The sequence below is a fragment of the Mustela nigripes genome, chromosome 1 (assembly GCF_022355385.1).
Source record: "Mustela nigripes isolate SB6536 chromosome 1, MUSNIG.SB6536, whole genome shotgun sequence".
Classification (NCBI taxonomy): Eukaryota; Metazoa; Chordata; class Mammalia; order Carnivora; family Mustelidae; genus Mustela; species Mustela nigripes.
Window position 1 is genome coordinate 143181221 of NC_081557.1, and position 17560 is coordinate 143198780.

The 17560-nt window shown below is 38.7% G+C and overlaps 1 protein-coding gene and 1 pseudogene across 3 annotated transcripts in view; both read right to left on the reverse strand.

Moving 5' to 3' along the window:
- TMEM144 (transmembrane protein 144) overlaps window positions 1–16573 on the reverse strand; it is a 37552-nt gene extending 20979 nt beyond the window's left edge. Inside the window, exons 1-6 of one of the 3 annotated variants that reach the window (XM_059394107.1) lie at window positions 16323–16573; window positions 12990–13168; window positions 11736–11907; window positions 9419–9541; window positions 7166–7265; window positions 5471–5551 (exon numbers count right to left, since the gene is read on the reverse strand). In XM_059394107.1, the coding sequence (XP_059250090.1) occupies window positions 5471–5551; window positions 7166–7265; window positions 9419–9541; window positions 11736–11844 (413 nt within the window). In that variant the 5' untranslated portion in view covers window positions 11845–11907; window positions 12990–13168; window positions 16323–16573. Of the gene's footprint in view, window positions 1–5470; window positions 5552–7165; window positions 7266–9418; window positions 9542–11735; window positions 11908–12989; window positions 13169–16318 lie in introns of all 3 variants that reach the window. The other 2 variants (XM_059394096.1, XM_059394114.1) reach the window with 2 other exon arrangements.
- Window positions 734–2285, reverse strand: LOC132013793 (eukaryotic peptide chain release factor subunit 1-like; annotated as a pseudogene).
- Window positions 16574–17560: the final 987 nt, after the last annotated feature.

The window sequence follows — 17560 nt, forward strand, 5'->3', positions numbered from 1 at the left end:
AGATGTGAGTTTGTTTTTAATTATCTCATTTCTATTACCTTTTGAAAGTTTACAGTAGTTAAAGTATCTTTGATTCTATGTATGTAGGTTAAAAAAATAATTTTCTTTCATAAAATAGAGGAACAATCAATTTTACCACCAAGTAAAAATTACAACTGGAATTCTTTTCTAAATTAGTCCAAAGTGGCATTTTAGGAACTTAGTTCTAGGCTGCTGCAGTGACACCATGACAAACCAAAGTGCAGGGTAGGGTCTGGTTTTGTTTCAGTCTTCTTCTCAATATCCAATGCTCAAGGATTAAGTTCTGGAACTGTTCGAGTTGTAAGGCAGAGATCTGCACCCCTGAGACCCAGGAATAAACCCCATTTGATTGTGGTGAAAAATTTAATAATTATTAATAAATAAAAATAATTAATAAATTAATAATTTAATGTACTGTTGAATTCAATTTGCTAGTATTTTATTAAAAGTGTTGCATCCAGGTTCATTAGTATATTGGCTTCTTATTCTCCTTTTCAGTGGGGTCTTTGCCTGGTTTTGGAATTAAGGTAATGCTGGCTTTGTAGAATGAGTTTTTAAGTTTTCTTTCCATTTCTATTTTTTGGAATAGTTTGAGAAGAATAGGTATTAACTCTTCTTTAAATGTATGGTAGAATTCTCCAGGGAAGTCATCTGGCCCAGAGCTTTTATTTGTTGGGAGATTTTTGATTACTGATTCAATTTCTTTGCAGGTTATGAGTCTGTCCAAATTTTCTGTTTCTACCTGGTTCAGTTTTGGCAGTTTGTAAGTTTATAGGAATTTGTCCATTTCTTCCAGGTTGCCCAGTTTGTTGCTGTATACATTTTCATAATATTCTCTTATATAATTGAATTGTTTGGATTCCACCACAGGTATGCTCCTTGGGTTGCATGCTGGAGGGTGAGGCACGTTTTGCCAGACCCATGTCGACTACCTAGTAGTCATCAAGGTCAAAAAATTTATCATCTCCTCCTTGGTATTCCATTCTCTGGAAATCTACTTGGTACTGCAAGATAACCTCCATTTCTACCAAATCCCTTCACAAACTGAGATCCTTCTTGAGACTTATCTGTGACGATCCAATACAGCACTGGATTTTTTATAGTTGTTAGCAAACCATTCCAGCAGGGGTGTGCTCTCAATCAGCTCATGTTCTTGTCTGGTCTCTCTGTCTGTGAAACGAGATTTATCCTTTTCTTGCTCTGGAGTTAGATAATTTTTTCCTCTTTGTGCTTTGGCAATGAAGACTGTATCTCATTATATCCAGACTTTCATAGACTATTAGAATATCTACAACTTCCATTTCTAAAGTCTTTAGTGTATCTTGAACTCCAAAATAGTACTTGCCTGTGTCCTGGCTGATTTCATCAAAATCTTCTCTTGAATGAATTTCACGTTGGAGAGGGCTTCAGTACATAATAGCTTGGTTGAATCTATTTTCACAAACATAGGAAATATCAACTAATTTTAAAACTTTTGATTGCAACCTCTGATCAAACATATCAGATTGATTTAGTTCAGTTTTAAAGTCAGCTGATTTAGCTAAAACCAGACCAGCCACATTCACTTTGTCCCCAGAAATAAGCAGCTGAACAACAGTCTCAGCTACTTTCTGAACATAGCTATGTCACTTTTCCACTCTTAAAAGAGCAAAACACAAGGCTGATTGACTTCCTCTACCATGTTTCTTTGAGAGATCCACAGTGAATTTGTGCACGACTTCTCTGGTGTTTCCTTGGAGTGTGCCAAAAAGTACACCACTACCATCTATTACAATGAAGCCAAATTTGCTGTCATCCAAAAGGAGCACTGTGAGAACCTCTGTATGGAATTTGTTGTCACACAAATACAATGATGTGTTAATTGGTTTGAAAGGTTCAAAGTCAATGTTGACTTTCTTTTCCTCTCCTCCTTCTGTGACAATTGTACCCCAGTAAACACCCAGGCCATTTGGAGGTACTTTGTTTAAAGCTTGTGTATCTGTTGTGCAGATGTAATGGCTCCCAGAACTAAAAGACATTTTACTTGGGACTTAATGTTAGATACAGTTCCAAACTCATCTGCTAACATTTTTGCAGCTGGTGGAATCTGGTCTTTGGGAGGAATAATCAATGATATCATGCTTGTCCCATTGCTGTGGGCTGCCTCCAAGCTCCTGATGAGCTTCTTGATCTTCCAGACCTCCATGTTCCTGTTGGCAGCACTGAGGTCATCTGCCATCTCTCTTCCCTAAAGGCCTAAGCCTTTAGGGTTGCTACTTCCTGGCAGTGGCTCTGAGATTTTTTTTTTTTTTTAAGATTTTTATTTATTTATTTGAGAGAAAGAGAACAAGCAAGCAGGGTGAGAGGCAGAGAGGGAGGGAGAGAGAGAATCCTAAGCAGACTCCAAGCTGAGTGTAGAGCCTGACTAGGGGCCCCATCTCATGACCCTGAAGATCATGACCCTGATATCATGATCTGAGCCAGAACCAAGAGTCAGATGCTTAACCAACTGAGCCCCTCAAGGGCTCCTAGATGTGAGATTTTTACAATCATCTACAGGTGAATTTATATTAAGGAACTGGGGGAAAGGAGCGAAAGAACCTGTGAAACATTAGGAAAAAAATGTTTACAGGATTAGATATAAGATGGGATATGAAAGGGAAAAAACTCACGATGACTAGGTTTTGAATTTGAATAAGTATGCCTATTACATTCTATGAGACAGGGAACACAGGAGGAGGAACCAGTTGACAGGGAAGGGGAGAATAAGAAAAGTAATTCTGACTGGGAAATAATGAAGGTAGAGAGAAAAGAACTAATGGCTAGTGTCCGTAGACTGCTGACCATGTCCTGACCCAGCAGGGTTCTCTCTTCCACTGGTTATCTCACCTCAGGCTGGGGAGGAGGTGCCTTGGGGCATCTTGGTAGACATGTGGAGTTTGACCCTCGTTAGACATAAGTCCGTGGCTCTGAAGAAAGGTAAGGGCTGGAAACAAAAACTGGTTTCCTTATACACAACTCTCCAGGAACAGCAAGTTGAGAAAGAAATAGGGAGCAGACTCAAGGATAATCCAAAGCACTTTTTTTTTTTTAATTGGAAAAGAAATTGGCTTTTTGATGAACTCTGACTCCTGGATCTTCATTTAAGTTTGTTTTAGAGAACACTGTTCTTGGTGTCTGCTTCACACCCACTCTTACATATTCTCTCCTGAACCATGGAGGCTAGAAAGCTGAAAACCGTGACTTCCCAAACTCTATTAGCAGCTAAGTTTTGCCAACAGGAGGCATAAGAATAGGCTTAAAAGTTGGGAGAGACTGTTTTGTTTTGTTTTGATGGCGGCTTCGGTAGTTTCAGCAGTGGTGGTAACTCCGGGCAGAGGCAGCTGGGCTGGTTGGAGCATCGGCTCCAGGGCTTTGGGCAGAGCGCCCTTCCTCCTTTTGCACCACTGGGCCTTATCACAATTTTGTGAAAATTTTCCTGTGTGAAATGCGTTGCTGTTTAAAATACCTGGAGTTGGGGTGCCTGGGTGGTTCAGTCTGTTAAGTATCCGATTCTTGATTATGGCTCAGGTCATGATCTCAGGGTCATGAAATTGAGCCCCTCATGGGGCTCCCGAATAAAATAAAATAAAATAAAATAAAATAAAATAAAACACCTAGAGTGATTTTAGTTGTAGAAAATGAGTGATACCACATATAGGAAAAATGTAAGGCTAGAAACAATCTATCTCACCTATCCCTTTAAAAAGAAAAGCAATAGGAGGTGACTAAACAAATGTGACCATATTCTAAGTTTCCTTATACAGGACATGAAACTCCAAGCTTATTCAATGAATGCCTTTTGAACTAACTGATTTAATGGAGTTAAAATAATGAAACAAAAGCTTCCAGAGGTCCTTTTGGTAAAGAAACCCAGAAGGGAGTTGGAATGCCCTATAGGAAGAGATAATCACATTTCTGTGCCATAGACTAAGCTCCAAACCAAACCGTATGATCTCCAAGTGCACCGACAGCTTACTACAGAGCTGAGTAACACACCCCTCAGGGGAAACCAGTAATTGAACATGAACTAGCTATTGATACAAATAATGATTACTATAATACAAATTACCCAAATTTTAGAGCATTAGCCATCTACCTAGCAATATACAAAACACTTAGCATATTTCTTTTCATTTCATCTTCAAAATATTTTATAAGGCTGACACAATTATTTCCCTCACTTTAGCCCCAGATGAAGAAACCAAGACTTGGAGAAATTAAGTGATTTGCCCAAGGTCATACAGATAGAAGTGGGTAGAACATGAATAATTTGCGATTTTAGAGGATGGACACTTTCTAAAGAAAGAAGAAATATGGAGAAAAACAATGCCTGACAGACCGAGTAAATTGGCCTTAAATTACTATTAAGTCAAAACTAAAGCATGCTACATAACAATTTTGGGGTGTAAAGAAATTGTTTTTGGGAGAGCTATTCAAAGCTAGGATGCCATGTGAATTGTACAAAATACATAAAATTGCCTCTAACCAAAAATGTCAGGAATCTGCCTTTTTAGAATAATCTATGTTATTTCTTCTCCGATTGGCCTGGAACCACTCCCTTAGGCAACATTTCAATGACAAAGAGATTGTTCCTGAATGTGGCAGGGAAAAAGCCATCATTGCTGGAGGAAGAGAAATAGAGTGTTCTTTCCCTGAAGAATAAAAAAGTACTAAAATCTTTCCAGGCACGGCTATCCATTATGTGAAGCACTGACAGGGAATATAAATGGAGACTAGAAAGGAAAGGGACTGAATTTAAGGTGACCTAATTCCTGCTGGAGTTTTATTGATTGAACACTGACCTATGGAGATTTAAAGTCATTTTCATCTTCATTCACATAGTGCATATGACTAGACACAGATACATCCCAAAACACATATTTAAATGAATACATGTTTTCATATGTGAGAGAGTAGTTATCAGACTGGGATGAGCAGAGATGAAGTGACAGCAGGAATGTGGAAACCAGAGGGTGGTGGGGGGGGTGGGCGGTGGGCAAAGAGGAAGTGAGTAATGAGAGGAGATAAGAGGAGAGAATCAAGGACTATTCCAGGGGCACTGGGGAGACAGCATAACATTTATTTATAGAGTATAGTTGAGTTTGCAAAATAATGTGCCTTTTGATTCTAATTTAGGAGCTATGTACTAAGATTTTTCTAAAGATCACAGATAAATGAAAATGAGCTTCAAAGCAGCTCAATGATTTTCCGGGGGTCTCAGAGCTTTTGAGAACTAAAGCTGGGGCTTGGGACCCAGAGCTGACACTTTCGTCCTCGAAAGCCAAATCTGTAAATATAAATGAAGAATCAGAGGGCAAATCATGGCACTTTTATGAAATGTAGGTTTAAAAAAATGTAAACACATTGGGATCTCTAAAAGGCGTTCTAAAGTTTTAGAAGAAGAGTTAAGTCCGAAACGACTGTGTACCTCACTACTGATAATCCAGCTCCGACGTAATTTAGCACCGGTTTTGATACTTCTTCTGCATCCATTCCAAACCAGCCAAACCTGGAATTGAGAAAGCTACATCAGCGCAGCGATATTTGAAAATGTGTTCATCACAGTGTTCAAGAACATGGACTCAGGGTCAGATTCCTGGATTCAAATCCTACATCCCTCTCTTACTAACTGTGACTTGAACATCTCTTTGCGTGCCTCAATTCCTCATGTTTAAAATGGGATACCTATAAGGTAGTATAATTGTCATATATATATCCCTTTCTTCTTATGCAGATATCTAAAATGAGTTAGTATACATAGTATTCTTGCTAGTGTCCTTTCTTATTAAGATTAAGGAAGAAGGAAAACAAAATACATTAGTGGCTAAGTGAATCCTAATTAATTGGCTGCAATTTTGTACAGTGTTTATTGAGACAGACGTTTAAGTAACTGCTTGGTTAAAGATCACAACGTTTTGGCATCACCTTTTTTTTTTTTTTCTTAATGCCTTGACATCAACTGTAGCATTTGTTACTAACAATTACTGTTGGCACTGTTGCCCATTCAGGGCAAGAATGAAAGAGGCAAGTAGAAGAAGCAAAAGAAAATAGCACCTGTAAGAAGCTGGTGGAGAAGGGGAAAGGCCAGGAAAGAACAGATTGGAAGTTAATTTGTTTTATTATTACTGAGGTTGTTATAATGCTTTGGGAGGGAAGAGGAGCCCCCAAATTAAGGTAAGAGTGACACCCTCCTTTCTATTCCTTTTCCCAAACTCCACTTGAGTGTTAATTTTGAATACCGAACAAGGGCAGCACAATCAAATAGAAGTTTCTATGATAATGGGGGGGGGTCTTCTATAGGTGCCCAGTGTAACAGGGTAGTTTCTGGCCATCTGTGGCTATTGAACACTTGATCTATGAGCAGTGCAGTGTGGAAGTGAATATTTAATTTTATCAAATTTTAATTTAACTTGAAATATAAATGGACACCATGTGGCTTATGGTGACCCTGCTGGACCCCTCTAGAGCTGCGGCTGCCAGGGGCTAGAGAGTAGATATTTTAGGCTTTGTGGACCAGATGATCTCTTGCAATTACCCAGCTCTGACACTATAGTGTCAAAGCAGCCAGAGACAATATGAAATGGATGGGTTTGGTTGTGTTCCAAAAAACTTTATTTACAAAAGTGGCTGGGAAGGTGGGGCATGGTTTTTTGACCATGGCCCAGGCTCCAGAAGGAATATGTGCTTTAGAACTAGAAGACCTGGGTTTGAAGCCTAGCTTATTCATTCCATGACATTCAGCAAGTTACTCAGTCTCTTTGTCTCTCAGCTCTCTTAGAAGGTAGTGTTTACCTCATGTTTGTGAAAATGAGAGGAGAATTATGCATATAACATGTCCAAGAAATTGTCACACAATAAAAAAGGAAAATACACTTCAGTTTCCCTCCTCTCTTCCTTCTTCTGTTCTGGGGAGCTAATTTTTTACTGTATCTTAACCAAATATTTAGATGGGATATTAGAATTTCAGGCAAATAATAATTAAAAGTAGCATATTTCATGTGTATGTCTTACAGCTATAATCTCTGTGAGGGTAATAATCAGGTTATTCCCCTCAGCTAGCCCAATCCCTAGGACTTGCCTTACATCAGTGTAGAGAATCTTAGTTGAAATTGCTTTGTGTTACCTTGAGCTTGCCCAGCCAGTTAAGGTATTAAATGATCCCCAGATTAAGATTCCAAGGCCTAAACCAATGGTTTTGATAATTGGGACAACAGCAATGTTCCCTGGAGATAGAACATACAGAAAAAAATATGTTATTTCTAATACAAAAATAAATTTATAAATTGAATTAATTTTTTAAAAAAGATTTATTTATTTATTTGACAGAGGGACAGATCACAAGTAGGCAGAGAGGCAGGCAGCGGGAGAAGGGGAAGCAAGCTCCCTGCTGAGCGGAGAGGCTATATCCCAGAACCCGGAGACATTACCTGAGCTGAAGCCACTGAGCCACCCAGGTGCCCCAAATTGAATTAATTTTTAACTTCAGATGAAGTTTATGGGATTTGGACAAATTTAGGAAAGCACAAGCACAATTCCTTGGTTTTTAAATAAAATAACTACACTTTTGGGCATTAAACTCAGGTTGATGATTGCTAAAAGAACTAGGCATAAAACAAAATCCTATAAAGAAAAATGATAAATTCACTCTTTGCCTAATTGCACCAACACTCTATCCTTAAAGTAGGTCTCTATTCTATAACTTCTTGTAGAAAGTTATATGATAACTTTCAATGATAAATCAGTGGTGACTGTCCTCTTAGACTTGAACCAGAGCCAAAGACCAGAAGTCTTTGGCCCAATATGGCACCAGACTATGCTCTCCCATGCTCACTGACGTATCTTCTAGAACCCTGTATTCAGGAAGATCACTCAAGGCCAAATGCATGATTTTTTTTTTTTTTTTTTTAATAGTTCTTAACCACTCAGCAGTCTGGCCTCAGTCCTGCAATCTTCTCTTGAAAGATTTCCTCTGGTGGCTTCCAAGATGCCTTCATTTCCTGATTCCTTCTTGTCTCTCTCTGTCACAGGCTACTCTTTCTTGTCATACTGTCTGGATCTAGGTGCCCCCTAAATATTTCCCCTTGAACACATTTTTTCTCTTGCTATATAGCCTTCTTTGGGCACTTGCCCTTTCAAGATTTCAGCTATCAATTAGAGACACATACTCCCAGTGCTATTGCTCTAGCCTGGACCTTCTCCACAGTTTTATTGTCTGTTCCCAACAAGAGATCTCCAACCAGATGTCCCCCAACGTGGGAACAACAGGAACTTCAGTCTCAAAAGGTCCCAAACTGAACTCATCATTTTTCTTTTTGGACACATACTTCTATTTTCATCATCTGTATCAGTGATACCACCACCCTCCTAATCACCTATGATAAAATCCCTACATCATCATTGGCTGCTCCCTTTCCTCTACTCCCCATCTCCATTCCATTACTATGACCTATAGCATCCACATCTGCAACATTTCCCAAATTACAACCCTCCCCACTGAATCCCAATAGAGCCTGCTGGGTAATTACAAATATTATAGTTGTTATAAAGAGCTATAGGATACAGTGAGCTTTCTGTTTCCCTCTCCCCATTAGATGTGATAAACATAATTGTACCAAGGTATAAATGAGGTATAATAATTTAAATTCCAGTGGAAATTTAAAAGTGAACTCTTTTGTCCTCCAACTCAGGAACTTCACTAAATCATTTAATTCTGCAGAGATTCAAATTTAGTGGGTACCCAATAAGTTTTTAATATTTTAAAATTTATTTGCTTTTAATCAAATTAACCTCAAAAAATCCTTGATACTTGGAAATCTTTTTTCTAAATAGAATAGAATTCTTCTGGGATATATTTATATTAATAGAAGAAAAACTGTCCTGATGGGCCAAAGGTATAAATTCCAGTTATATAATTTCAGATATTGATAAAGAAACAGAGGGAAGATTTTTGTTTGCCCCTTTTTTTTTTTTTGCCAATGCTTTTGAAATGAAAATGTGTCTGCCTACTTTTAAGAACAAGTCTTAAATACTATATTAGTAGAGACTACTATTTAAAAAAAAAAATTTTCCAATTAGCATAGAGAAAAGAAAGCCTGGAGCACTTAAACTAATATATGAGTCATGCTTGAACAGAAAGAGAGCAACTGAAACATTTTTGCTATAATTTTTATCAGGAACTAAGAAAGAAATCATTAAGAGGAAAAAGTCAGCAAATGTACCCAAAATATTTATTGAGCATCTGAATGAAATGAATTTCTAGTATCTATGTCTACGGATTATTCAGAATTGCTGTTTGTGATATCTCTTTTTATTATGAACCAGAGTTATTTTGGTCATAGTATTAAGTGATTACCAAATAAATTAAATCATGCATTACCTGTTGCCCAAATGCAGCCGCCAACCATTGCAAAAGGCCAAAATTTAGGGCAATGTAATATCAGATTGACCATCACGGCAATCAACCATATGGCAGCACATAGTACCCACTGGAGAAACATTCCTGGAAATAAAAGAAATCGGTTACAGTGGTTCAAACTGATTTGAGTAAATTAACCCTTAGGGGTATCAAAGCAATATTATTAGAGGAATGGTCACCACTTACTGAATGCCTATAAGGTATTTTCTACACGTAATGTAATTTTTACAATTACTATGCATCATAGTTAACCCTAGTTTAAAGACGGAGAAAATGAATGTGAGATGAAGCAACATGTCTCAACAGCTAACGGTTTGTAGAGCTGGAATTTACTCCAGAGTTTGCCAAGGACAGTGCATTCCTGCTTAACATTCTTTTGTTTGTTTCACCTGTTAGACAAATCAAGAATTTTCTACCGAAGAGTTTTGGTAAGCCCAAATCTATATATTTTTATTTGAATGCCACACCCAGTGCCTTCTTTCACCAAAACACAGCATTAAGAACTTCAGAATAGCACAATGGTAATTTAGACCATTCGGGATCATTTATACCACCTTTGGGATAATAACAAAGCCACTTATGGCCACAGGTAGACCCCTCACAGCTAGAGTTGAATGCCTGTGATGAGCCTGACAATCCAAACCTGAGAATTAGCATTCTGGGTTGGAGCACTCTCCTTTCTGTGCTCTGGGCTGCCATCTGCCAGTTAGCGGAAGATGACATGGTGATAGGAAGTCTAGCTGTACCAGACTTCTGTTCCTTCAAGGGTTTAGGGATTCCTAGGTTAAAGAAATAGTCAATATAGGAAGAAATACTAGGGCAGGGATAACTCAGTGTAGCACTTCTGACTCTACCTGTGGAAGATTTTTGCCTATTTCAATTCAATCTCATGGTGGAGGAGAGAGAGAAAAAAAAAAGTGGCTGTTAGCCCCTAGGGCAAAAAAGGAAGATCACAGAGATGAAAGCGAACTTCATCTTACAGGTTCTTCATTTTACAAGTTCTTCATTTTACAATTCAGAACTGAGAACAGAAGAGCTGGTGAGACTTGTCCAGGATCACAGTTGTTGGGAGATACCTGAAAACCAGTTCCTCTACCCCTTGCTATAGATTTTGTTCTTCTTTTAGTAGTTTCCATTTCCATCCTAATTCCAAAGAAAAAGAGGAGAAAAGCTCTGGGGGAAAAGATTTGTAATTCTATTAAGTAGTAGCAAGACAAAAGGAACAGAGGTGATAAAGTAAGGTCTTCCCACCAGGTGTTCAGCATAACATCTGAACATCTTCTTCTCCTGGCTATTTACAGGCAGGTGGATTAAAAAACAAAAAACAAACAATAAACCTCCTGCTTCACTTTCCTGAAGTTCACATTACAGTCAGGTCAACTTTAACATGCCATGTGCATTCCTAAAAACACCGCACTATGCAAAATCACATAATAAAAACCACAGTTTTTATGTGGAAAAGGGAACAACACTCAAAAAACATTTCATCAACAATGTGTTTAAAGAAAAAGACAGGAACCTAGTTAAAAAAAAAAAAAGACAGGAACCCAATTAAAAAAAAAAAGTACAGTTTTACACTGGCTAAGTGTTTAAATTCACAAGTATTACAATAAATATGGCACCTCAACTTGAAAAAGACTTGAAGGTTGCTTATGGAAGTGGGCATCAGAAGTGAGGCAGTTTGGAGATATTGTGAAGCTGGTGGATGGGGGGATCCTAATACCAGATGTGAACAGGTGTGGTACTGAGGGAGCCTTGGAATGTTGAGGGGTGTGTGAGCAAGCACATCTCATGCTTTCCTATGTACCTTTATTCTTCTGGGTGCCATTTTCTGTGCTCACCTAGTGTTGTATCAGAATCAAAATGGCACATAAGCACAAAATCCATGTTGTGCTCAAACTGTTCTCTATTATATGAAGTGTTTTTGCAATTTGCGTTTTCAAAACAAGTGTATATTGGTAGAACTGACTAACTTTCTTCTTCTGTAAACATACTAGATAAGGCTAAACGTCTTTCCTGAGAGTCACTCTCCCAGCTTTACCATGAAACACAACCTTAAGACTAATCTATACTGACTAAATCTCAGAAAAAATGAAATGAGCATTATCGAAGGATTTATTCATAAGTTCTATTCATGTGGTGCCAGGTGGAAGAAAATTTGTAGCCATCATTAAAAACAAACAAACAAACAAACAAAAAACACACAAAAAAACCACTAAAAAAGAGAACTTCACATTTATACATAATTTAAAGTTAACTATGAAGGAAGAATAATTACCATCACCAGTATCGTATTTTTTAAGTGGTACAAAGTTTGAGCCAAACAAAAGGACAGCTACAGAAGAGGACACAAAACCAACGGTCAGGTCTGTTCCGTTACTGCTCATGGTTCCAGTACCGCCTGGGAGTGAGCTGGTTCACTTTGCACTTGATGTCCTTTTCAAGAGCTTCTGAAATAAAATAAAAATAAAACCAGTAAGAAGTTGTGAGACGATGAATAAATTGTGATTACTATGTGATATTTATTGAGCTTTTCAAAAAGTAATGCTAAAATTCCTTCTTCCAGATAAAAAGTTAGGACACTATGAAATTATGTATTATGTTCATACTTCATGTTCATTTGTTTTTTTCTTTTATTTTACCAGCAAATAGTTTTTGATCATTAATCTACAATTAAAAAAAAAACAACTTTGTCTTCAGAGCTTGAAAATCTAACTTCCAAAATCTGGAGACAATTGTTTTTTTTTTTTTTTTTTTTTTTATTTTAAGATTCATTCACTGATTTGAGAAAAAGAGAGAGAGTGGGGATGAGGGGGAGAGGAGAGAGAGAGAGAGTATCCTTAAGCAGCCTCCCCACTGAGCTCAGAGCCCGACTCAGGGCTCCATCCCAGGACCCCAAGATCACAAACTGAGCTGAAACCAATAGCTGGATGCTTAACAAACTGAGCCAACCAGGCACTTCTGCAGATAATTCTTATTATATTATAAAAAAATTCTCTTGTGTACATGGACTGGCATAATGAAAAGATTTGTGGTGGACCAGGACTCAATTTACTTCAAACGGTTGTTGTGACAATTAAAAATGAAATGACAATTAATGACAATTAAAAATGTGAAGACTTTCAGAACTTACAGTCTGGGGAGCCTGGGCTGCTCAGTTGTTTAAGCATCTGACTTTTGATTTCAGCTGAGGTCATGATCTCAGGGTTATGAGATCGAGTCCCATTTGGGGCTCTGCCTTAGGCATGGATCCTGTTTGAAATTCTCCTTCTGCCCCTACCCCTCTTTTTTATATAAATATATAAAAAAAGAACTATCAGTGCTTCAAAAGCAAAAGCTTTTAAAAAATTTCAGATAGTTGCTTAAGGGCTGTGGGAGGCCATGGTAAGCCTTGAGATGAGGACCAAACCAGGCCCTGACTTGTGCCTCCTTTAAAGGCTGAATAGCCGAACAAAAGGCTTGGGTGGATAAAATTGAGTAGCACTGAGAAAGGGTCTGTGCTCTGTGTTGTGCACTCGCCTACATGACTTACCACACGTGTGCTAGTCAGATAGCGAGGATTTGGCCGGGGTCAGAAATTCTTGGCTGGTCCTTGTGGCCTTGCACGGGCCATAGACTATACCACTGTAAGACTGTGCTGTGCTTACGCAAACTATGTCTTGAGTGGCCTTGAAGTCAATACATCTGGCACTAGAGGGTCTGCTATTGGTGCTTGGGAAAGAGATAATAAGAAAGCTTGAAGGATTTTCTGTGCATGTTGCAAACACTTTAGTAATCAGCTAAAAATAGATACTTTCTTATGATTGTTTCTGTTAGCTATATAATGCCTCGCAGCCTTGAATAAACTCGGCACTATTGGGCATCCTCCTTGGTGCTCCTCCTGCCCCCATCTCTCTGTCTCTTGATTTCTTTTCACCATCCTCTTACCCTCACGTTCCTGGTCGATTTGTTGTGCCGGCCGCGACAAAGGGCACGTGTAGATTGTGTTGCTGCTATAGATTCAGGGATTACGTACAGACAAAGGCACTGTCCCCATCGGTAGTACCCTCATGGTGTGTATTAGTTGAAGTAGTTCATGAAACCTTATATCTTTATGACTTAAAAAGAAAAATAACTAAACAGATAAAAGAATCCTTTAAAGATCTCTTCAAGAATTTCTTAAATCTTTTCAAGGTTTAGGTCCTTGAGGTATCCCTTCAGGAACCTCCTAAGCTCTTTTTTTTTTTAAACATTTTTTCTTTAAAGATTTTATTTGTCAGAGAGAGAGAGAGAGAGCACACAAGCAGGGGGAGTGGCAGGCAGAGGGAAAAACAGGCTCCCTGCTGAGCAAGGAGCCTGATGCCAAACTTGATCCCAGGCCACCCTGAGGGTTGATGGAGGGAGGTGGGTGGGGGGGTGGTGACAAACGGGCGATGGTTAAGGAGGATACTTGTGATGAGCACTAGGTGTTATATGTAAGTGATGAATTACTAAATTCTACTCCTGAAGTCAATATTACAATATATGTCAATTAACTAGAATTTAAATAAAAATTTGGAAGGAAAAAAAAAAAAGGAATCTCCTAAAATACAAGAATGACAGTGGTATGGGGCACAATACTATCACCTGGTCAGCAGAACAATGTGAGGCAGCTAAACATCTGCGCAATCTGGTAGCCACTAGCCACATGTGGCTAACTAAATTTCCATTAAAATTAGGTAAAAAAAAAATCAGTTCCTTAGCCAAGGTAATTAATATGAAATGCTTGATAGTCACATATAGCCAGTAGTTATCTGAACAATGCAGATGATAGAATATTTCCGATATTGGAGGTAGTTCTATTGGAGAGCCCTGCTAAGCTTATCAAAAAGTTCTGGTTCCCTTTAAAGAAAAGGATCCAAACCACAAATAGCCAAGAATCAGACATTCTTCATAACATTAGAAAAGGCTATTGAATATAATTTACTCTTTTAGTTGTATAATCTACCTGAGGAAAAAAATAACACAAATGAGTCATTTTATCATAAGAGGTAATCAGAATCTTCCCACAATATCATTTTGAAATCATATTTTGTGCACTGACTTTTTGGTTCACTTCATCTCCTTAAGCCCTCTGGAATGGAAGGTAATCAATCCAGTCTTTTTTTCCCCTCCAAATTTAAAGTTATGATGACTTCTTGGGGTATGTGTTGAATAAAGTATACCTGAAATCAGCTTTCCTTGCTGTTTTATTTTACAATGATATTTACGATAAAGGTATTTTAGGGCACCTGGGTGGCTCAGTCAGTTACACGTCTAACCTTGGTTTAAGTTCAGGTCATGATATCGGGATCCTGGGATTGAGCCATGCATGGGGCTCTATGGTCAGTGGGGAGTCTGCTTGAGATGCTCTGTCTTCCTCTGTCCCTCTCTGCACCCCCCTCCATGCTCCTACTGGTGTACTCTCTCTCTCTCTCTCAAATAAACAAATAAATCTTAAAAAAATAAAGGTGTTTCATTTTTCCATGTATTGTTCCTTATGTGTTCTTGCAGAGAATATTAAATATAGAACTGCCTATGACATATATCCTTTGGCATTATTAAGGATAATTTAACTGAAAACAGGGATAACTTTAAAATTACTCAATAAATCTTAGTAAGAAAAACATCTATTTGAAATTATATGTGCTTTCTTAAAACAAACCAAAACAAATGCTGGTAAGGCAATATCTTCCTTAGGGACGTAATTGAGGAAGAGGCCCTGAGACACACTGAAACACTGACATGATAACACTACTTCAATAAAAATAATACTCTTATTGTTAGGCACAAGTAGAGTTTAGCCCTGCAATGGCTTACATGGAATATCGCTCAAGGTTAAAGCAGGTGTACTGCTGCTAAAATATCAGGACCATAATAGCTCAGAGGAACTGGAGTTACCTGGGAAGGATATCACGGGACTAAGAAGACACATGATTTGGTGATAGCTAAGAAATTAGTTTCTTTCCATTTAAATTAAAATAAGCAAAGTGAAACAAAACCTCTATAAACACAAACTGTTAAGAGAACGCCTAACTTTCAGAAGTGGCAAATTATTTAAGTGAAAAGATGGCTTTATTGAAGACCATTGACAACCCTCTTAGATTTCATTGATATTGCAGTAATAATTTGAAGAGCTAATCCGAGTGCATGAACTGCATTTTGACTGCTTAGTGAACACTATCAATATTAAAGTTATATCCTGCAAATAAATGAAATTTATTGCATACAGCTCCAGTACATTTCAGAAAGCAAGTGACCTAATTTCAATGTGGGCTGGCAAGTTGGCAATATGCACCATCGTTAAGGAAGAATCTACCTTCCTAAATCAATAAAATTTATATGCAAAAGTGAAGCAATATCACTTTTAGCACATAACTCCCAATTCTTTTTAGTGCAGACTTGTTAACAAGTCTCAAACCACTTAAATAAGAGTTTTTAAGTGCTTGCCTTCAAGTGTCCTCTGATATTTTAGTCCTTTATTTTTGTACTTCTATTTCATTTATTTGTAAATGTTTTTCCTTTCAATTTTCCCTGTCAATTTAAACTTCTATGTAGACCTTTTTTTGTTAGAACTTGGCACGTTCTAATCAATAATGCTTCTTCTACGGCAACTAAGATTTCAGTTTTAGTTTCATGTTGATTTCCTCAACTCTCCTGGCAAGATCTGCCAACATCCTCGGTAAAATTCTCAGTGCTTGAACATACTTGTTTTGACCTTTGATCTTTCTTTTTTTCTTTTTTATTCTGAGCTTTGATTTTTTTTTTTTTTTTTTTTTTTTTTTTTAATCATCAGCGCATTCTGAAAAATCAGGAGACCTCCACTGCAAAGCTACCGGGTTCCATGGAGTTGGTTGCTCGTACTCACTGCATTCTGGGCTGGCGCTGAAGCTCCCTCCAGCTCAGCACCCTCTCCGGTGTCTCCCCTGCGCCGCGGCGGAGCCCGCACCCGCCTATTCCCCAGCTGCTGAGACAGCCCCGCCGGCCTTTACTTCCTGCCGGGACAAATTATCTATGACTGGGCGGGAGAAGGGCGGGCTCTAGCACCTATGACCCGGAGGTCTGTTGCCTCCGCGCGACCCGGCTGCCCCGCCAGCCATTATTTCCTGCGGGGACAGTTAGGGCTCAACGCCTGGAGGAGGAGGGAGCACTGCAATAAAGGAGACGTGGAGGCCGCCCAGGGCTGCAGGTTGAGAAACACCTTCTCCAACTGCTGCTCGGGGAGCGTGGTCTTGTGACTCACGTGACCCTGAGGCGGCGTCCTCTGGCCCTGTGTGGATCAACCAGCAAACTAGAAAAGCTTTCGTATATTTTAAGAGATGATCCTTCAGGGAGCTCTGTGCGAGTCATCCTCTAAAGCTGACAGAGTTAGGTGGTATTTGTACTGATTATGAATGAAACAAAGGGCCAAGGAATTTCATACAATCATAAAAGGCTGCCTGAAGCTGAATTTGTTATCCCCATCAAGAAATTCTTCTGAATCACTAATGTCAGTAACATCTCTGTGGCATCACAAGATTTCACTGGTAATCACTGATCATTTCTAAATGCACACAGACCAGTTTTTCTGTGTATTTATCTAATAGGTACTGAGTACCATGTGAGAACATATGTTCTAGGCCTCTGAAACTTGATTGTACATGATGATCACTGAAGAGGTTTTCTGCTTTAGTTTTTTTTTTTTTTTTCCCCTAAGGTTTTATTTATTTATTTGACAGACAGAGATCACAAGTAGGCAGAGAGGCAGGCAGAGAGAGGAGGAAGCAGGCTTCCTGCTGAGCAGAGAGCCGGGATGCGGGCTCAATCCCAGGACCCTGGTATCATGACCTGACCCAAAGGCAGAGGCTTTAACCCACTGAGCCACCCAGGAGCCCTTGCTTTATTTAGTTTTTTAAAATACTAATACCTGGACCCCACAGCAGACCAGCTGAAATAGAATCTCTGGCAATGTGGCTTAGGAATCATTTTCTCCTCCAGATGATTCTAATGTGTAGCCAGTCTTGAGAATCACATTCTAGATCAACAGTCAAATTTTATTGGTGGGAAGAATTACCGGGAGAAGGAGTTAAAATACTGATTCCTGACATTTCAATTTCGATTTTGAGA